General features: G+C 41.0%; 1 protein-coding gene across 26 annotated transcripts in view; it reads right to left on the reverse strand.

Annotated features, from left to right (window-relative positions):
• Positions 1 to 2466: 2466 nt before the first annotated feature.
• PRKAG2 (protein kinase AMP-activated non-catalytic subunit gamma 2) overlaps positions 2467 to 19391 on the reverse strand; it is a 279715-nt gene continuing 262790 nt past the window's right edge. For all 26 annotated transcript variants that reach the window (XM_070616865.1, XM_070616864.1, XM_070616877.1 and 23 more), the window contains 5 exons: positions 18716 to 18881; positions 18343 to 18380; positions 17001 to 17147; positions 6609 to 6702; positions 2467 to 3602 (listed from right to left, as the gene is read on the reverse strand). In XM_070616865.1, the coding sequence (XP_070472966.1) occupies positions 3571 to 3602; positions 6609 to 6702; positions 17001 to 17147; positions 18343 to 18380; positions 18716 to 18881 (477 nt within the window). In that variant the 3' untranslated portion in view covers positions 2467 to 3570. The remainder of the gene's footprint in view (positions 3603 to 6608; positions 6703 to 17000; positions 17148 to 18342; positions 18381 to 18715; positions 18882 to 19391) is intronic.

The following is a 19391-nucleotide window of genomic DNA, read 5'->3' on the forward strand; positions in this document are numbered from 1 at the left end:
TGGGGAGAGGTCAGCAGCACGTCACGTGCAGAGATGTCTAGAGAGAACTGGGTACCTGACTTTTTTCCCAACCACCCTGCCAGAAGGAACCTTGATATGCTTTGAGCTGAATGATAGTTTTACTATGTCCTTGCTACATTTTTTCTTTTTTAAAGATTTTTTCCTTTTTCTCCCCAAAGCCCTCTGGTACAGTTGTATTTTTTAGTTGTGGGTTTTTCTAGTTGTGGCATGTGGGACCCCGCCTCAGCATGGCCTGATGAGGGGTGCCATGTCCGCGCCCAGGATCTGAACCAGTGAAACCCTGGTCTGCCGAAGCGGAGCACGCGAACCTAACCACTCGGCCACGGGGCCAGCCCCCTAAAAGTAAATTTTAATGCAGTGCGTTTAGTCCAAGAAATAAGATGGGGCTGTCCACAGTGAGAGGGAATTTTAGGGGTTTCACGTGAAGGTGTTTTACGCATGCTCTATATGGAGACTGACAGCTATGCCAGCTTTGCAGGTAATTTTATGTGAAAAACAATTTTGGAGCCTGTTTTAGATTTCTTTTTGAAAATAAAATAACTGAGTAAAATTTACTTTCCAGGTATATCCCTATGGGGAGGAATTTTCTCCTGAGTGCTATTCTGCAAAGCAAAATTCCCTTTTTGGCGAAAATGCTTTGGAAGAAATTGTCAAGGGTCACATGGACCTACAGAATTCACCTGTGGGTTATTTCCATCCCCCCCCTTGCCCAGAAAGGCTGTCTGCTGAATTTTTCTTTTAAAGACAGGTGGATTCAGTTAGGAAGTAACAAATGTAACCAAAAGACCCAGAACATTCTAATTGCATAGGACAGGGTTTCTAACCTCAACGCTGACATCGTGAGCTGGATCCTCTTAGTCGTAGGGGCCTCTACCCACCAGATGCCAGCAGCACACAGCCCTCCTTCCCACCCCCAGTGGTGACAACCAAAAATGTCTCGACTTTGCCAAGTGTCCCCTAAGGTCAAAGTCTCCCCTGGTTGAGAACCACGGGTTTGAGAAGGCTGTATCTGCTCAGGCAGGTGGCTCTCTAAGAAAATGTTATAAGAAACATCAATAAATGTTTACATTTTTCTTAGAGATTAGAATACAAAACAATGGACACTACATTCCTGCAACAGACATGGTGTTTCTGACATGCTCTTGCTCTCATATCCATCATTAGTTCACAACAACCCTTTGAGGGGCTGCCAGTTCCTCTTGGTGCGAGGGCCAGAGTACCTGCTGGGGGCGCAACAGCACCGCGTGAGCCCTCCGCCCGGGGTCCTGGCGAGCCTTTCGGTGATGAGCGCGCTGCAGACACCCGTGGCTCGCCCAGCAAGGGTTTCAACGCGGGTTTCTCTCTTGATAACACTTTTTCCCTTAGAATCCTTCCTGCACCTGGCCTCCTTTAAGCGCCACTTCTCCTGATTCCTAGAAGGGCACTGAGAAGCACATTCACTATAACCCAGCGTTTAGCATTTGCTGAGAACAAATGCTAACTCTTAGATGGGAACAAAAGGATAATGAACCGTTGTTGGTTGTCTGATGACTAGACGAGGCTGCTCCACTCAAACCAACGTGCGTTAACACACTTCCGCACGACTCTAAACCCTTAAAAAGTACTTAGGGAGGGTCGGAGGCCTGCAGGATGTGCGCATGCCTCGTGGGAAGAGGAAATGCTAATAAATTTCTAAGTGGCCCCAAACTGCTGAAGCAGAAGATAGACAGCATGTCACCTGCACATCCGTAGTCTCTGCCCACTTGTGTGTTCTTCACAGACAAGGGGCAGTCTGAGTATAGATGCTTTGAGCTTCAGAACTGCGTTGTTTCAGTAGCTTTGTGACTTTCTTCCTTTCTCCCAAGCGTTACCATTAGCCTAAGTCACAACCGCTCTTGTTTCTATGGGGAAAACATATACTTAAGGCTCTTCCGCTCATATCCGGCCTCCTAGCAAACAAAAAAATTGACACCTAAGCACAAGAAAATCTGCATGGCAACTTTTAATTAAATATGTTCTATTTAATAGTGGAGAGATATAGGGGCTGGCCTGGTGGCGTAGTGGCTAAATTTGGGCACCTTGCTCTGGTGGCCCAGGGTTCACCAGTTTGGATGCTGGGTGTGGACCACTGCTTGTCAAGCCATGCTGTGGCAGGTGTCCCACATATAAAGTAGAGGAAGATGGGCACAGATGTTATCTCAGGGTCAGTCTTCCTTAGCGAAAAGAGGAGGCTTGGCAGTGGATGTTAGCTCAGGACTAATCTTCCTCAAAAAAAAAAAAAGAAAAAGAACGGAGAGTAAAACAGTTTATGAATAAAATCATTAAGGTTTTTTTCTGATTAGAAAAAAGGATATGAGAATTCATGTTCTCCTTTATTCAGGGAGAAATATCTAAGTGGGAAACTGCATGCAGAATTTTAATTATGTGCTGAAATACACGACATTTTAAAGAACTTCTTTAACAAAATGGTAGATAGTAGGATTTATTTTAATTTTTCAATCTGCAAAAAAAAAAACCCCAAAAACAAAAAAACCAAACTATACTTATATATATACAGTGTCAACATTTTCAGAGCACTTACATCAGGAAACATTGTTTCTCTCCAACTATGACAATACTGCATATGCCACAACGAAATGTACAGAAACAATCGCATCAGCAGTCACACAAACATTGTGATTTTACATTTCAATACACAAGAAAAAAATAGACATCTTCCCGGCACTTTGCTTCCTCGTAACCGCGGCTGTCCCCAGTCCGCAGAGCAGTTTCTACACAGGCTTCCAGAAACCTCATCTTTTAAAGCCGCACAGTGGCTCCTTGAGAAGTCATATCCTTCACAGATCCAAACTTAAATAATGAGAAATCTGCCATTTTAAAATAACAACTGATGGTTTATGAATGGGTATGGTGACGTCTACTCACCAAAAGATGTGTAAAAAACTGCATGAAAGTAAAAATAAATAAAGCTGTTGTAAAGCAGTCTTGCTTACACTCTAGTTCAGAACACAAACATAAAACTGTCATTAAAATTTTATAAAGTAATTATTTATATTCAAATTACGACTGTTCGACAAATCTAATGAAAACAAACTGATTTGGTAAAGGGTCAAAGACTTTTCGCTCCAGCAGTGTCACTCACACCAGGACGCTCTGTGGCGAAGGGCAGTAGTGATGACATATCGCTGTGTTCCGACATAAGGCACTAGATCTGAATATGCCATACACTCGCCTTATGTCATATACCTGTCACATTACCAGTGAGTTCTTTGAAATGAAAACTAATAAAATTTCAGGACACAGCGCACTTTAATGACATACAGCATTTGAAATATTTCAGACAAAGGTCTGAAAATAGCCTTTTGATGCAAGCCTGAATCTTCAAACACATAAAATCTTTCTTTTTTTATGCTTAGTTTCAACATTACTGGAAAAAATACCCATCACTAAACGTTGATATACATTCATAGCCATTTCAGTCTCTTCTCTCGCGGTCAGTGTTCATGAGGCAAAGCGTGACCCAGAATCTTTGTTCAAGTTTTCCCACCAGGGCTTCTCCATTCACAGCGGTCATTCGGTTTCTGTCTCCTTTTGTTTGGCACCTGTCAGTAGATGGAAAATGAAAGTTTCAAAGCAACATAAAAATATGTCGCAGCTGTGCACGTCCTCCATCACAGCAGCAGTGGTTCTGCCCTGCAGCGGCTCCACCCGCGCCCTGCAGGGCCTTATGAGGCCGTTCTGGAGGCTGCAGGAGCTGGAGAAGTGGGGTGAGCAGGTGGGCTTGAGTTCCCCCCCCTCACCTACCGTTACTGCAGCTCGCTTTTAGTCCATATGACACACTGTAGTTCCAAATATGCAAGACTGACTTTGGAAAAGGGTTCTGATAAAATTTTTATAAAAGAAATATGTACTTATGCTTTAGTGAAGGTGCAAAGTATTTCTGTTGTACATACTTACAAAAATGTAAAAAAGAGCATTATAACATGTTTAAGGATAACTGTGCACAGCACCTACCCATATCTGGCCAGGATATTTCAAAATGGGTTGGTAGGGAGAGCTACTATTGTTCTCATCACAGCAGCTTCCCTCCTATTTTCTCATCCGACTCTAGAAGACACTAGACTTTTGAAAGAGATTACCAATCTACAGAAATAAAGGGCTAAAAACCTGTAACTACTGCCATCACACTGCTTACTCCCTGGTTTCATGTGTAGATACCGAGGTTCGTTTGGACAGTCGGACAATGAACTACTGCTAAAAACTTTGTGAAAAAATGTTATATTGAATCAGTGTCTGTAATGAGGAATTATGCCCACTATCTGGTAAAAAGAATAACCACTGGTGCCTTTTATTCACATTCATAGTGGATGCTTTCTAAAAGTGCCTCTTACTGATTATTCGATAAACACCCACTCAACAGGGCTCGTCCTGGGTCCGGTGCCTTAGTGCACACAAACAGCTTTCACTCACACTTTTGGTTTCAACTCAAAGTATCTGGAGGGACACGGCCTGTCTCAGCCGCTCATTCTACAGCTGAAGGGATGGAGGCTCGATGAGGTGAGCGGCTTGCTCACACTCAGCTGCTGGGGATAACCAGACTGGCCCCCTGGTTTGATGCTTATACCGTGCTGTCTCCCACGCGCAGGGGCATCTGCACTGCTGCTGCCAGACGGAGGCAGTCCTGCATTCCAGCAGAGTTCTGCTCCAAATGTCCACTTGTAATCCAGTTATTAGGAACACACAACATTGTCCCAAGTAGTGTTACACACATTCTACTATAGAGAATTCTAATTCAACTGTTGCTGTCTTTCTAATGTTCCTTCTACGGTAACGCGCATTTCAAATCCAGCTCTGGGACACGTTTCCTCCCTGCAGAGGAGCATTAACGGCTTAGAACTTTTGAAATAGCAAATTTAGATGGAAATTTAAACCCATCCAGCCCAACATTCTCATTCTCATGGTTTGCGACACCAAGGCACAGAGAGGATAAGAACTTTACTCTGCGTTGGCGATGCACAAAGAATCTTGGCTGTAGAGACAGAAGAGAGCTGAGATTCCGCCTGACTCTGCCGGGCAAACTGTGTGCCTTGGCCCATGCCAGCCGCCAGGAAAAGGGGGGTCTTTTTTTGAGGGTGCCAAATATGTGCCTGTGGGGATGCGTCTGCCCAGAGATGAGGCCTTTTCCTAACGTGGACAAAGGGACTGGAGAGTCGTATATGAAACATAACCCACTCTCTGGATTGGTCCTGCTCCTTTCCTGACGTGTGAGGTTTGTCCACCATCAAATATAGCTATGTGTGCTCGCTGTCAATGCTGTGTAGCATTCCACTGGATGAATACAATGCAATCTGCCCATTCTTCTGCTCAAAGATATTTGGGTTATTTCCAGGTTTTGGTTATTACAAATAATGCTCTGAACAATCTCACATCCTTTTAGTCATTTTATCAATATTTCGTGATTATAAAGCTTGCCGTGAGTTTCAGGTTCTCTACTACATTTGGCAATGACTGCCCCAGGTCCTGTCTCTACGGTTTCGGCTTCTGCAGACATGGGGTGGGGCTCCCCAGTGTGCATTCCAAGCACTCCCGGGAGCTGCCGCTGCCCTGCGGCCCCTGTGAGGCAGTGCTCTGGGATCACGCCGGTGGTGTCCTCACTTCGGGGACGTGATATGCTTCTCGCTGGTGGTGGGGATTCTTTCAGGCTGGGTATCTAAGTTATAGGCCAACTGCAAAAACTACTCTTAGCTAGTCTGACTGATTTTTGAACCAGAGAAAAATCAATACCGTAGTACACGTGCACTTTAATGTTTAACTTCTAAGAGTTCAAAGTGCACGTCACTTAGTCTCCCCTCTTGGCCTCCGTCTGAGGCCCGAGGCTGGGCTGTGTGTACTTAATGGGGCGGAGGGCAGAGCGGGAAGGGGAAAGAGGGACGGCTGGTGGTTGTGGGGCCCCTTCAGCCCACCCTACTATTAAATGTGTGATACAGGAGAAACACCAGCTCCTCTTTTCCACTCCTGCCCTCGCTGCACGCTCCCTGACTGTGACCTGAGGGCTTGCTCAGACGGAATCTGGCAGAAAATGAGTTTAGTCACCAACACTGTTTGGTAGTTAATGTAATTTCCATACACTATTAATGGAAAAAAGTTTGTGTTTAGGTCTTTTGTTTTATATACTCAAAACACTAGTAAGCTTTTTTTTTTTAAAAAAAAGGGTCGATGAAGACGTCAATGGATAGAACCCAAAGAACTTCCCTCCTATGTTTTCCATTGAGTAATACTGAAAATAAAGCAAAACGGAAGAGAGTGTAGCCTTTCAATGGAAAAGGTTCTGATGAGCACGGCAGTGAAGCCCCGATCATGCAGGCACCGCGGGGTGTTGAAAGGATGTTCCTGAGTCAGAATACTTGCTATAAACTCTTCTCTGTCACCCAAGTAGAACAGTAAAACTTCAAAACCACAATGAAAGTGAAAATGGTTTACAAGGGAACACACAGAAAGCCGCCATCTGCGGGGGGCGGGGGTGGAGAAGCCACCACCTGCTGTGCCCACTCCTCCACCTCCCGCTCCTCCTTCACTTCAGGGCAAAGGTCAGAAACGGGCATTCCTACCTGCCGGTGTGAGTATCAGGGCTTGTAGAATATCTGACAGGGAAATGATACCCACGATACTATCTGATTCGTTTACTACCACCAGCCGATGGACCTGCAAACAAGAGAAAAGGGGGCCACATGTCAAAGTCTAAATAAAAAAGTTTTAAAACGGATGTTAGAAAAAACATCTGTCATATACTATACAATGCACATATCCCACAAATGAGAGGAAGTAACAGAGCAGAACCAAATAAAGGTCTTTGGCTCTCATGTTGAAATGCAACACTGATTTGCTTGCCTACTTTTAAGAAAAACCAGCCAGCTATGCCCTGAGTTTTCAAATTTCAAAATATTAATATAAGAAAGATATAATTCAAAACGTGAAGTACAATGTAGCTAGAATAGTCTCTTAAATAGTTTTCAGTTTTTTAAAGTTGTATCTTACTGTCTAATAACTATCAGATCTATTTTACACGGGAAAGAAGTCCAAATGAGCACTGAAACTAAACAGCTCACTGGTCTTAGACTGTTTATTTCTTATTGTCTTTTCTCTACAAAGTGCATATGTTAATATTCAGAAGATAAATGAAATATTATAATAAGGTGAAATAGATTACATTCATGTCTCATTTTCTACTTGAAAGTCTTTTATAAATGAATGGATAACGTTCTGAGGCATCACTCTAACGAGGCATCCTTACACGCGAAAGGACTAAGAAAGTGTCAGCTTCTTTGATAAAAGCTGCAGGACTGAGGCCTGAGGCCCCCACACGCTCGGCTACCTTGGAGACCATCTTCTTCATACTGAACAGTCAACCCCACTGCAGGTACAAAACGGGGCGCAGGAGGAGATGGAAAGAGGGGTGAATTGTTTTTATTTTTGTCCCTAATGATACTGTATTGGTGATGCTTTTGACATCACAGCTTGCTTTAGGTTTAAAAAAATCACTTTGTCATCTTTCTCATGCCAATCAACAAATTTCTTTTAAAAGTTTCTCTAAAAAAACTTAGGTTCTTCAATAATCCTGACATAATGACACAGTTATTTATTAAAATTATAAGTTAAAATGATGGTTTACATCCAGGATCACAGAATGCTTTATATTCTAAACTAGACACACTTTATTGTTAACACTCAACAACAATAATTAAATAACTATCTTTTGAACTACTGAAGGTCGACGGGAAACCGTCTTCCCTAGAGAACCATGAGACAGAAAGGACCACCAAATATTTTCTCGTCATCTCTCGCTGAGCCTGAACTTATGAATGTTCCTTGTCTGAGGTATCTAAAGGCTGCTGTGATATTTATGTCATATAAATAAACCAACGCTGATACCATATACCCTTCTCCTAACATTATGTTGAAGCTAAAGCTGGTCTTCGCCCCCCAGTGAGGAGTCATCTGGTGAAAGAAACTATTTTTTAAATTTTTTATTTTTCTGAGGAAGATTGGCCCTAAGCTAGCACCTGCTGCCAATCTTCCTCTTTTTGCTGAGCCAGATTGGCCCTGAACTAACATCCATGCCCATCTTCCTCTGTTTTATATGTGGGATGCCTGCCACAGCATGGCTTCATGAGCGCTATACCCAGAATCCAAACCGGCAAATTCCAGGCCACTGAAGCAGAGGGTGCAAATTTAACTGCTGCGCCACCAGGCTGGCCCCAAAAGGAATTATTTTAATGAGGAAAAAGGTCAAGATCTATAACTTAAGAAATTGTTTAATTACATCTTTATTTTCCTCAATGACTTATTTCATATTTCAATGAAATTTCTGTTGCTCACCAGATGAACTTAAACAACAAACCAATCACTTCCTTCTTCTACGAGAGCGCCTGGGACCACAGAGAGCCACTGGCACTCTGCATGTTCCTCACGTCAGCCAGGACTCCATCCCCCAGAGACAGCCGCTCTTATACTGTGGTGCGAGTCTGTCTAGCCTCTTTTATATGCATATGAATCATACTATATGTAGTAACTGACCTTTTCCCTGAGCAATATATTGTTAATGGTTTTCCATATCAACATGATTTTTAATTGTTAAAAAAGATTCCAGAGGAGAGTGATGTCAGCATCATGGTGGAGTGAGCTCTTCCCTTAGACTCTCCCCTCTAAGACACAACAGAAAGGACACTCATAAATCAACAGAGAACATTCACACAACACAACAAACGTCTGAGAGACCCAGGCAGCCACACGTATGAAGGTGGAGGTGCAGGACCCCCCGGGAGGAAGTGGAAGGAGGTAAGGGGATCTCCTCTCCCTCCCCAGCAGCAACCTAGGGTGTGGGACTGCACACAGCTCTGAGAAGAGAAGGGGGAGGTGGAAGCTCTCTGTGGGAATGCCTTCGCTCCCCGAATTGCCTCCTAGAGGTGGATAAGCTCCACATAGATGAGGCTAAGTTACTGTGGGGGTGTCTGCATCAAGCCAGCACCCTAGGAGGGCAGATAACGAAGGCAGAGCCAGAACGTCCCCGGGATCACACACGTGAAAGAAAGCGCCTCTCCCTCCACCTAGTGCAACAGCTTGGCCAGTTGGCCAGAGCAAGGGAGCCCTGCCAGGGCACAAGCACATGTGTTAGTAAAGCAGCAGCTGCCAGCGGGCAATGGCAGTCAGGCCTCTGTCAGCAGAGATGCCAAAGGACAGGCACAGATGCCAGGGTTCACAGCACGCTCAGAATACACTGCTCCTGACCCCTCCCAGTGGCAGCAGGTGGAATCCATGACCAGATATTACCACTATGCGAAGGCACAAATCTACCCCATCAAAGAGTATGAAGGAATATACAAACACCAGAAGGAAAACGACAAGCACCCAGAAATCAAATCCTGAAGGCACAGAAATTTACTATCTAAATGACAAAGAATTGAAATAGCTATCATAAAAAAAACTCAACGAATTAAAAGAAAATTCAGAAAGCTAGTTCAATGAAATCAGGAATAAAATTAATGAACAGAGGGAATTCTTCACAAAAGACATTGAAACTTTAAAAAAAAACCAATCAAAAAAGTTGGAGGTTAAAATCATAATGAATGAGATAAAGAAAAATCTGGAGTTCCTTGAATAACAGAGCTGATATTATGGAGGACAGAATTAGCAATTTAGAGCAGAGAAATATAGAACTGTTTCAGATGGAGAAGGAGAGAGAACTAAAACTAAGACGAAATGAAGAAATTCTCCAAGAAATATCTGACTCAATTAGGAAAGGCAGCATAAGGATTATAGGTATTCTACAGGGAGACTAGAGGGAGAAAGGAGCAGAGAGCTTGTTCAAAAAAATAATAGCTGAGAATTTCCCAAACCTGGGGAAGGAGCTGGAATCACAAGTAAAATAAGCTAACAGAACTCCTAATTACATCAATGTAAAAAGACCTTCTCTGGAGCATATATTAGTTAAACTGGCAAAGCCAATGACAAAGAAAAAATATTAAGGACAGCAAGGCAGAAGAAAATAACCTAGAAAGGAACCCCTATCAGGCTTTCAGCAGATTTCTCAGCAAAAACCTTACAGGCTAGGAGAGAGTGGAATGACATATTCAAAATTCTGGAAGACAAAAACTTTCAGTCAAGATTACTCCATCCAGCAAAAATATCCCTCAGATATGATAGAGAAATAAAAACTTTCCCAGATAAACAAAAGCTGAGGGAATTCATCACCACAAGACACACCCTACAAGAAATAATCAACAAGGCCCTTATACCTGAAAAAAAAAAAAAAAAAGGTTTACAAAGCCTTGTGCAAGGAGATAAATAAGGAGACAAAAGAAAAAAATTTCAGCTCTCTATCGCAACGTTATCAAACAATTATAACATTAAAGATAAAAGGTGGGGGGGCCAGCCTGGTAGCACAGTGGTTAAGTTTGGCGTGCTCTGCTTTGGTGGCCTGGGGATCACAGATTCAGATCCTGGGTGTGGACCTAGCACCACTTGTCAAGCCATGCTGTGGTAGCATCCCACATAAAAAAACAGAGAGAGACTGGCCCAGATGTCAGCTTAGGGCCAATGTTCCTCACAAAAGTTAATTAAATAAATAAAAATTATTTAAAAAAATTAAGGAAAATATCAAAATTAGTTATAATCTCGTCATTTTAATCACAAACTCACACAACACAAAATGGAGTAAGTTGTGACAACAGTAACTCCGAAGGGGAAGAGGAAACGAAGGGAACCTGCTTACACTAAAGGAGATGAGAGGCTATCAGAAAATGGACTATCTCATCTACGAGATCTTTTATACAAACCTCAAGGTTACCACTAAAAGAAAATCACAACAGAGACACAAATGGTAAAGTAAAGAGAAAACTGAGAAAACCATCATAGAAAACTACCAAAGTGAAGTGGCATTCTGAAACATATAGGAGGAGAAACAAGGGAAATACAGAACGACCAGAAAACAAGTAATAAAACGGCAGCATTAAGCCCTTATCTATCAATAATAACTCTAAATGTAAATGGACTGAATTCTCCAATCAAAAGACACAGAGTGGCTGGATTAAAAACAAGACCCAATAACATGCTGCCTCCAGGAAACACATCTCAGCTCTAAAGACAAACATAGGCTCAGAGTGCAGGGATGGAAGACAATACTCCAAGCTAAAGGCAAACAAAAGAAAGCAGGTGTTGTCATACTTATACCAGACAAAGTAGACTTCAAGATAAAAAAGGCCATGAGAGACAAAGGGGGTAGTATATAATGATAAAAGGGACACTCCACCAAGAAGTGGAATATAAATATCTGTGCACCCAACACAGGAGCACCAAAGTACATAAAGGAACTATTAACAAACCTAAAAGGAGATATTAACAACAACACAATAACAGTAGGGGACCTCAACACCCCACTTACATCAATGGATAGATCATGCAGACAGAAGACAGCCAACAAGAAAATAGTGGAACTAAATGAAAAACTAGACCAGATAGACTTAATAGATATATACAGAACACTCCATCCAAAAAAAAGCAGAATATACATTCTTCTCAAGTGCACATGGAACATTCTCAAAGATAGACCATAAGTTAGGAAACGAGGCAAGCCTCAATAAAGTTAAGAAGATTGAAATCATATTGAGCATCTTTCCCAACCATTAAGCTATGAAACTAGAAATAAACTACAGGAAAAAAGCTCAGAAAGTGACCAATATGTGGAGACTAAACAACATGCTACTGACCAACCAATGGATCACTGAAGAAGTTAAAGGAGAAATCAAAAAACACCTGGAGACAAATGAAAATGAAAACATACCATACCAACTCATATGGGATGCAGCAAAAGCAGTCCTAAGAGGCAAATTTATAGCAATATGGGCCCACCTGAACAAACAAAGAAAAAGCTCAAATAAGCAATCTTAAACTACACCTAACAGAACTAGAAAGAGAACAAAGCCCAAAGTCACCAGATGGAGGGAAATTATAAAAATTAGAGCAGAAATAATTTAAATTGAAACAAAAAATACCAGTAGAAAGGATCAATGAAACTAACAGGTTCTTTGAGAAGATAAACAAAATTGATAAACTCTTAGTCAGACTCACTAAGAAAAAAAGAGAGTGGGCTCAAATAAAAGAAATAAATAAAAGAGGAGAAATTACAACAGATACCACAGAAATACAAGGGATTATAAGAGAATAGTATGAAAAACTATATGGCAACAAACTGGACAATCTAGAAGAAATGGATAAACTCTGAGACTCATACAACCTCCCAAAACTGAATCAAGACAAAACAGAGAATCTGAATAGACCAATCACAAGTAAAGACATTGAAACAGTAATCAAAAACCTCCAAAAAAATAAAAGTCCAGGATTCTCTGGAGAATTCTACCAAACATCCAAAGAAGATTTAATACCCATCCTTCTCAAACTATTCCAAAAGACTGAAGACGAGTGCTTCCTAACACATTTCACGGGGCCAACATCACCCTGATCCCAAAGCCAGACAAGGACAACTGAAAGAAGAAAAATTACAAGCCAACATCGCTGATGAACATAGATGCAAAAATCCTCAATCAAATATTGACAAACTGAATACAGCAATACATTAAAAAGATCACACAGGGGCCGGCCCTGTGGCAAGGGGTTAAGTTTGCATGCTCCACTTTGGTGGCACAGGGTTTTGCTGGTTCGGATCCTGGGTGCGGACATGGCACTGCTCATCAGGCCATGCTGAGGTGGCGTCCCACATGCCACGACTAGGAGGACCCACCACTAAAACAAACAACTATGTACTGGGGGGATTTGGGAGAAAAAGCCAAAAAAAAAAAAAAGACGACTGACAACAGTTGTTAGCTCAGGTGTCAATCTTTAAAAAAAAAAAAAAAAGATCATACAGCATGATAAGTAGGGTTTATACCAGGGACATAAGCATGGTTCAACATCCACAAACTAATCAATGTGATACACCACATTAACAAAATGAGGAATAAAAACCACATGATCATCTCAATAGACTCAGAGAAAGCGTCTGACAAGATCCAACATCCACTTATGACAAAAACGCTCAATAAAATGGGTATAGAAGGAAAGTACCTCAATATAATAAAGGCCATATATGATGATGGCCTTTATTATACAAACAGCCAACATCATACTCAATGGGGAAAAACTGATAGCCATCCCTCTGAGAACAGGAACAAGACAAAGGTGCCTGATCTTGCCATTCTTATTCAACACAGTACTAGAAGTTTTCGCCAGAGCAACTAGGCAAGAAAAAGAAATAAAGGGTATCCAAACTGGCAGCGAAGAAGTGAAACTCTTGCTGTTTGCAGACAACATGATTTTATATACAGAAAACCCTAAAGAATCTGTCAGAAAACTATTAGAAACAATTAACAACTACAGCAAAGTTGCAGGGTACAAAATCAACTTACAAAAATGAGTTGCATTTCTATACTTTAATAACTAACAGAAAGAGAACTCAAGAGTACAATCCCATTTAAAATTGCAACAAAAAGAATAAAATGTCTAGGAATAAATTTAACAAAGGTGAGGGGCAGGCCTTGGTGGCATAGTGGTTAAGTTCGTGTGCTCCACTTTGGCTGCCCAGGGTTCGCAGGTTCAGATCCCAGGCGTGGACCTATGCACTGCTCATCAAACCATGCTGTGGCAGTGTCCATATACAAAATAGAGAAGACTGTCGTAGATTAGCAACAATCTTCCTCAAGCAAGAAGAGGAAGATTGGTAACAGGATGTTAGCTTAGGACATTCCTCAACAAAAAAAAAGAAAAAAAAAATTAACCAAGGAGGTGAAAGAGCTATACAATGAAAACTATAAGACATTATTGAAAGAAATCAATGACATAAAGAAATGGAAAGATATTCCAAGCACATGGACTGCAAGAATAAATATAGTTAAATTGTCCATACTACCTAAGGCAATTTACAGATTCAATGCAATCCCAAGCAGAATCCCAATGACATTCTTCACAGAAATAGGACAAAGAATCCTAAAATTCATATGGGGCAACAAAAGACCCCGAATAGCTAAAGCAATCCTGAGAAAAGAGAACAAAGCTGGAGGCATCACAATCCCTGACTTCAAAATATACTATAAAGCTATCGTAATCAAAACAGCATGGTACTGGTACAAAACGACACACAGATCAATGGAACAGAACTGAAAGCCCAGAAGTAAAACCACACATCTACAGACAGCTAATCTTCAACAAAGGAACTAAGAACATACAGTGGAGAAAGGAAAGTCTCTTCAATAAGTGGTGTTGGAAAAGCTGGACAACCACATGCAAAAGAACGAAAATAGACCATTATCTTTTGCCATACACAAAAATTACCTCAAAATGGATTAAAGACTTTAAGGTAAGATGTGAAACCATAAAACTCCTAGAAGAAAATATAGCCAATATATTCTTTGACATTGGTCTTAGAAGGATCTTTTCAAATACCATGTCTACTCGGGCAAGCGAAACAGAAGAAAAAATAAACAAATGGGACCTCATCAGACTAAAGAGCTTCAGCAAGGCAAAGGAAACCTGGGACAAAACGAACAGACAGCCAAACAAGTGCGAGAAAACATTTGCAAATCCTATCTCTGACAAGGGGTTAATCTCTAAAATATATGAAGAACTCAACAACAAAAAAACAAACAATCCAACTAAAAAATGGGCAGAGAATATGAATAGACATTTTTCCAAAGAAGATATACAGATGGCCAACAGGCACATGAAAAGATCACTGATCAACATCACTGATCAACATCATTGATCATCAGGGAAAAGCAAATCAAAACTATAATGAGTTATCCTCTTACCCCCATTAGAACAGCTGTAATCACCAAGACAAAAAATAACAAATGTTGGAGAGGATGTGGAGAAAAGGGAACCCTCATACACTGCTGGTGGGAATGCAAACTGTACAGCTACTATGGAAAACAGTATGGAGATTTCTCAAAAAATTAAAAACAGAAACACCATACGACTCAGCTATCCCACCAGTGGGTATTTATCCAAAGAACTTGAAATCAACAATTCAAAGAGACTTATGCATCCTTCTGTTCACTGCAGCACTATTCACGATAGCCAACACACGGGAGCAACCCAAGTGCCCACTGACTGATGAATGGATAAAGAAGATGTGTTGTATATATACAATGGAATACTACTCAGCCATAAAAAATGGCAAAACCATCCCATTCACAACAACATGGATGGACCTTGAGGGAATTATGTTACGTGAAATAAGTCAGAGAAAGACAAACACCGTATGATTTCACTCATGTGGAAGATAAACTAACACATGGATAAAGAGAACAGATTAGTGGTTACCAGAGGAGAAGGGGCTTTCGGGGTGGGCATAAGGGGTAAAGGAGCACATTTATATGATGACTAACAAATAATAATGTACAACTGAAATTTCACAATGTTATAAACTATTATGACCTCAATAAAATAAAAAAATAAAGGATTCCATCATACAGATGTCCACTGTTCTTATTAATAACTAGGGAGGGATGCCTTACCTATGTCTGCTTATGATCTTCACAAAGCACACAATTCTAAGGACATTAATAAAAAGTTAAGACATATTCCTAAGGCAATTAAAAACTGTTTGGAAAACAAGCAGCGATGAGATGTTAAATTTAAGTAGAAAAAGAAAAGAGTTCATATTGAGATTCTAAGAGACATGTTAAGAGCCATGACAGCTGAAGCCGGGGGAGTGTCCTCAGCGAGGCTGCAGCAGGGGGAACACACAGCGAGGAAAGCAGGGCTAGGTGACTTCTAGCGACCGCTCCTGAAAGGGAGCACTCGCTCTGATGCAACACACCACCTTCGTGTGTCACTTTCAGACAGTCACGGTTGCCCGTTATTAGCCTAAAAAATTATCAAGTACTTTTCTTCTGGGACTGGATTCTTGCATTTATAATAAAAAACATCAAAATGACTTATCATTATGAATTAATTTTGCCTAATTAGGTGTTGCTCCAGAATGAACACGGTTGCATCCTTCAGTCCCAGAATGAAACAGGGTAACATTCCTATCCCCTCTAACAGGAAAGGGGAGAAACAATTTGGGGGATGGACATACCGAATTGGATACACTATAAAATGATGCTGCTTATCTTTTTTTTTTTCTTTTTTAAAGATTTTATTTTTTCCTTTTTCTCCCCAAAGCCCCCTGGTACATAGTTGTATATTCTTCGCTGTCAGTCCTTCTAGTTGTGGCATGTGGGACGCTGCCTCAGCGTGGTTTGATGAGCAGTGCCATGTCCGCACCCAGGATTCGAACCAACGAAACACTGGGCCGCCTGCAGCGGAGCGCGCGAACTTAACCGCTCGGCCACGGGGCCGGCCCCGATGCTGCTTATCTTTTATTTAGAGTGTTATGCAGAGTAGACTTGAAAACGCTACGGGCAGTAAAGTGCAAGGCACATGAGTGCTGAGGGTCAAGGGACAAAATTACTCGACCATCCTCTATTTATCCAAATCAGGAAAGAGGGAGAGAGACTGGTGGGAAGAGAGAAAATTAATTTAAAAAAGAGATCAGAACACATTTTATTGATTTATCATTCACTTTGTTAAAACCAGATAATTGTACATTTTTAACTTTAAATTTGTAAATACCCTAATGGCCTTAAAGCTCCTGGGACTTCCGTTTTCTCAAGTATAGGTTTTTTAAACCATGGAAGTATCTTACCAGTTTATTTGATTCAACTATGTATCAGGACTTAATCAATTCAGTTCAGTGAACATTTATTACAGATGACCTACTAGGCGCCAAGTCACGTGCTAGGTTCTGGAATAAGGGAACCGTGCCATCTGACTGAAGTTGAAGGCTGCTTCATGGGCCATTCCCGTGATTCAGAATTCCCGAGGCACTACTGACTGGTTAGTGCCTGTTGCAGTGCGGCTTCGGCGGGAAAGGGAAGGAGGGCAGGAGGAGGGGACAGCCATCTCACCTCAGCTCTTACTATTCTATCCACAATGGTCTCCAGCACTTCCAGCTTACTGCACTTCACAACACCTTCGAAATACTGTGAGCGGTGCTGAAGGGCCTGGGTCACTGTGATATCTAAGTTATTGTACGTTTTTTCAGCAGCAAGGTTCTGTAATAAGGTAACAGAACGAATTATATGCTTTCATGTCAATTCACATTAATGACCAAAATTAGTAAGTTTAAAGCAACTTGATTTTTAAAAACGTTCATGTTTATCTTAACTTAGTAACACCATACCAGCTTGCAACATGCCATTAGTACTGTTATTTCATCATCTTAATAATAATAATTAAAGCTCGCAAAGCGTACCTTAATTATGAAGCACCCTTGTTAAATTTTGACTGTGCGTCCCACTGAAGATTCCCCCACTCTCACCCTCTGAGGCTCTATACCCTGAGTGAACAATCGTGGAAGAGGTGGCCTAACATTTGTAAAGGGTGAGAAGTGCCACAGAGCTAGGGAACCTGAATGAATGGTCTCTCCCCACGTTTCTGGGGGACCCATCAGAATCAACCAATTATGGACGAAGAACAGGCCATATAAGCCCCAAAGATCCAAACGGCTTCTCAGGGCGCTGATTAACCTGAGAGGGTCCCACTCAATCAAATTCCAATAGGCAGATTTTTTGGTGTCTATTATGTTAAACAGAATAAGATGAAACAAAAGGGTCTGAGACAGCCGCAAAAGAATATTTAATGCTGGGGTCAATAATATGGCAGAAAATGGTGTGCACATTTGGGGCTATTAAAGTTGCAGTTCCTTTTCTTAAAAATAATGTAAAACTCTAAGGAAGTGCCTTTAAAATGAATGAGAAAAAAGGGCATCAAGTGGAAAGCTGTAGCACCAAAATCTACCAAGTAGATTTAAACCAGGGCCTAAAACAGAGGACTTCACATAACTCTATTGAACACATTTGCCGTCTTCTTTAGAACAGCTGTTCCCATTTGCAAACAACGGCATGTGGACGACAAGGGTCCAGAAACTCATGTGTCCACTAAGTACATGAATGTTGGCGGAAGGAATAATGCCTCCCACATAGAAATATGATCATTTACAATAGAATACATGCTGTAGTGATGATAAACTACACATGTACTGAAAGGACAAAGAATTATAAAACGCTACCAAATATTATTCATTGCCAAACTGATGAATATTAAATCTATGAGGAGTCTATGGAATTCTCTGATGAGATCCTCATCCTCAAAAAAGCTAGGAACTATTACATTAGGAAAAAACAAAAAAAATTAATGTTTTTAAGCACATTCTAGATGATAAGGTTTAACAAAATTAAAAATACTTACAATTACATCAAATTTGGAATAAATATCTACAACTTTTCCTAAAAATGAAAATATATGTTAGAAAAATGTCTTAGAAACAAAAAACAACAATAAAATCAATCTTAACTAGATAATTACTAGGAATTGAATATTGCTAAATAAAATTAACTTGTCTATTTTTAAATGGAAACGAAACAGTATCTTAAAGGAAAATGTGAAAATAAGCCAGTTTAAAATTCTTATTATCCTGAGTGCTCCCTGGTGCTGAATTTATTCACCATATCTAAATTTTCATTTCCTCCATTATCTGATAGGCTGAGTCATTTAACAATAATTTTACTCTAATGAGACAAACAGTCGTTTCTGTTCAACTGGGATGGCCAAACACACAGACCTGACTCGTCCACTACAGGCAAGGCCGACACCCGTCTTTCCACAAAGACATTCAGGGCCTTAATGATGGGCGTGTCCGGGTGTATGAAGGCGATGTTGTGGTAGGTCCCGATTCCAAGTACATCCAGGTTCTGCTTCATGAAGGCGGGCTTTGGCATATCAGACATCTAAACCGCAAGATAAACACAGATGCTCTAGAGCCAGAAGGGACCTTTTCAATGTTCACATGTCCACACTTGAATGAAAAACTATGTGCAACAAACTAGTCTTTTCTAACGATCTACCTGGACGTCTGAACTAAGATGGAAATGTTACACAGAAGAATTGTGTCTCTTGTTCAGATCAGTTTATATGTCAACGCTTATATTTAACCACTTAGTAAAATACTGCAAAGCACTAACATTGCTAACATTTCCCCTTCTCTCCACCTACTGAAAAAGTGGACAGAAGAAGGGAACAACAGGTCTGTTTGGAAATTAAGACCCACAAGCCACCAAGAATCCTTTATTCTTAATTATTCACGTTAAATTCCTGGGCCTGCTGTCATCATTAAGTAATATTTATTAAGAACCCACATATTTCCAAACCCAAAGCCTCTGAGCGGCTAAGCTAGTCCCCACCCATCCCACCTCCACACCCTGAATTCTCCACTGGAGGACTCCAATTTTTGTCTACTA

This window comes from Equus przewalskii, chromosome 4, assembly GCF_037783145.1.
Source record: "Equus przewalskii isolate Varuska chromosome 4, EquPr2, whole genome shotgun sequence".
Classification (NCBI taxonomy): domain Eukaryota; kingdom Metazoa; phylum Chordata; class Mammalia; order Perissodactyla; family Equidae; genus Equus; species Equus przewalskii.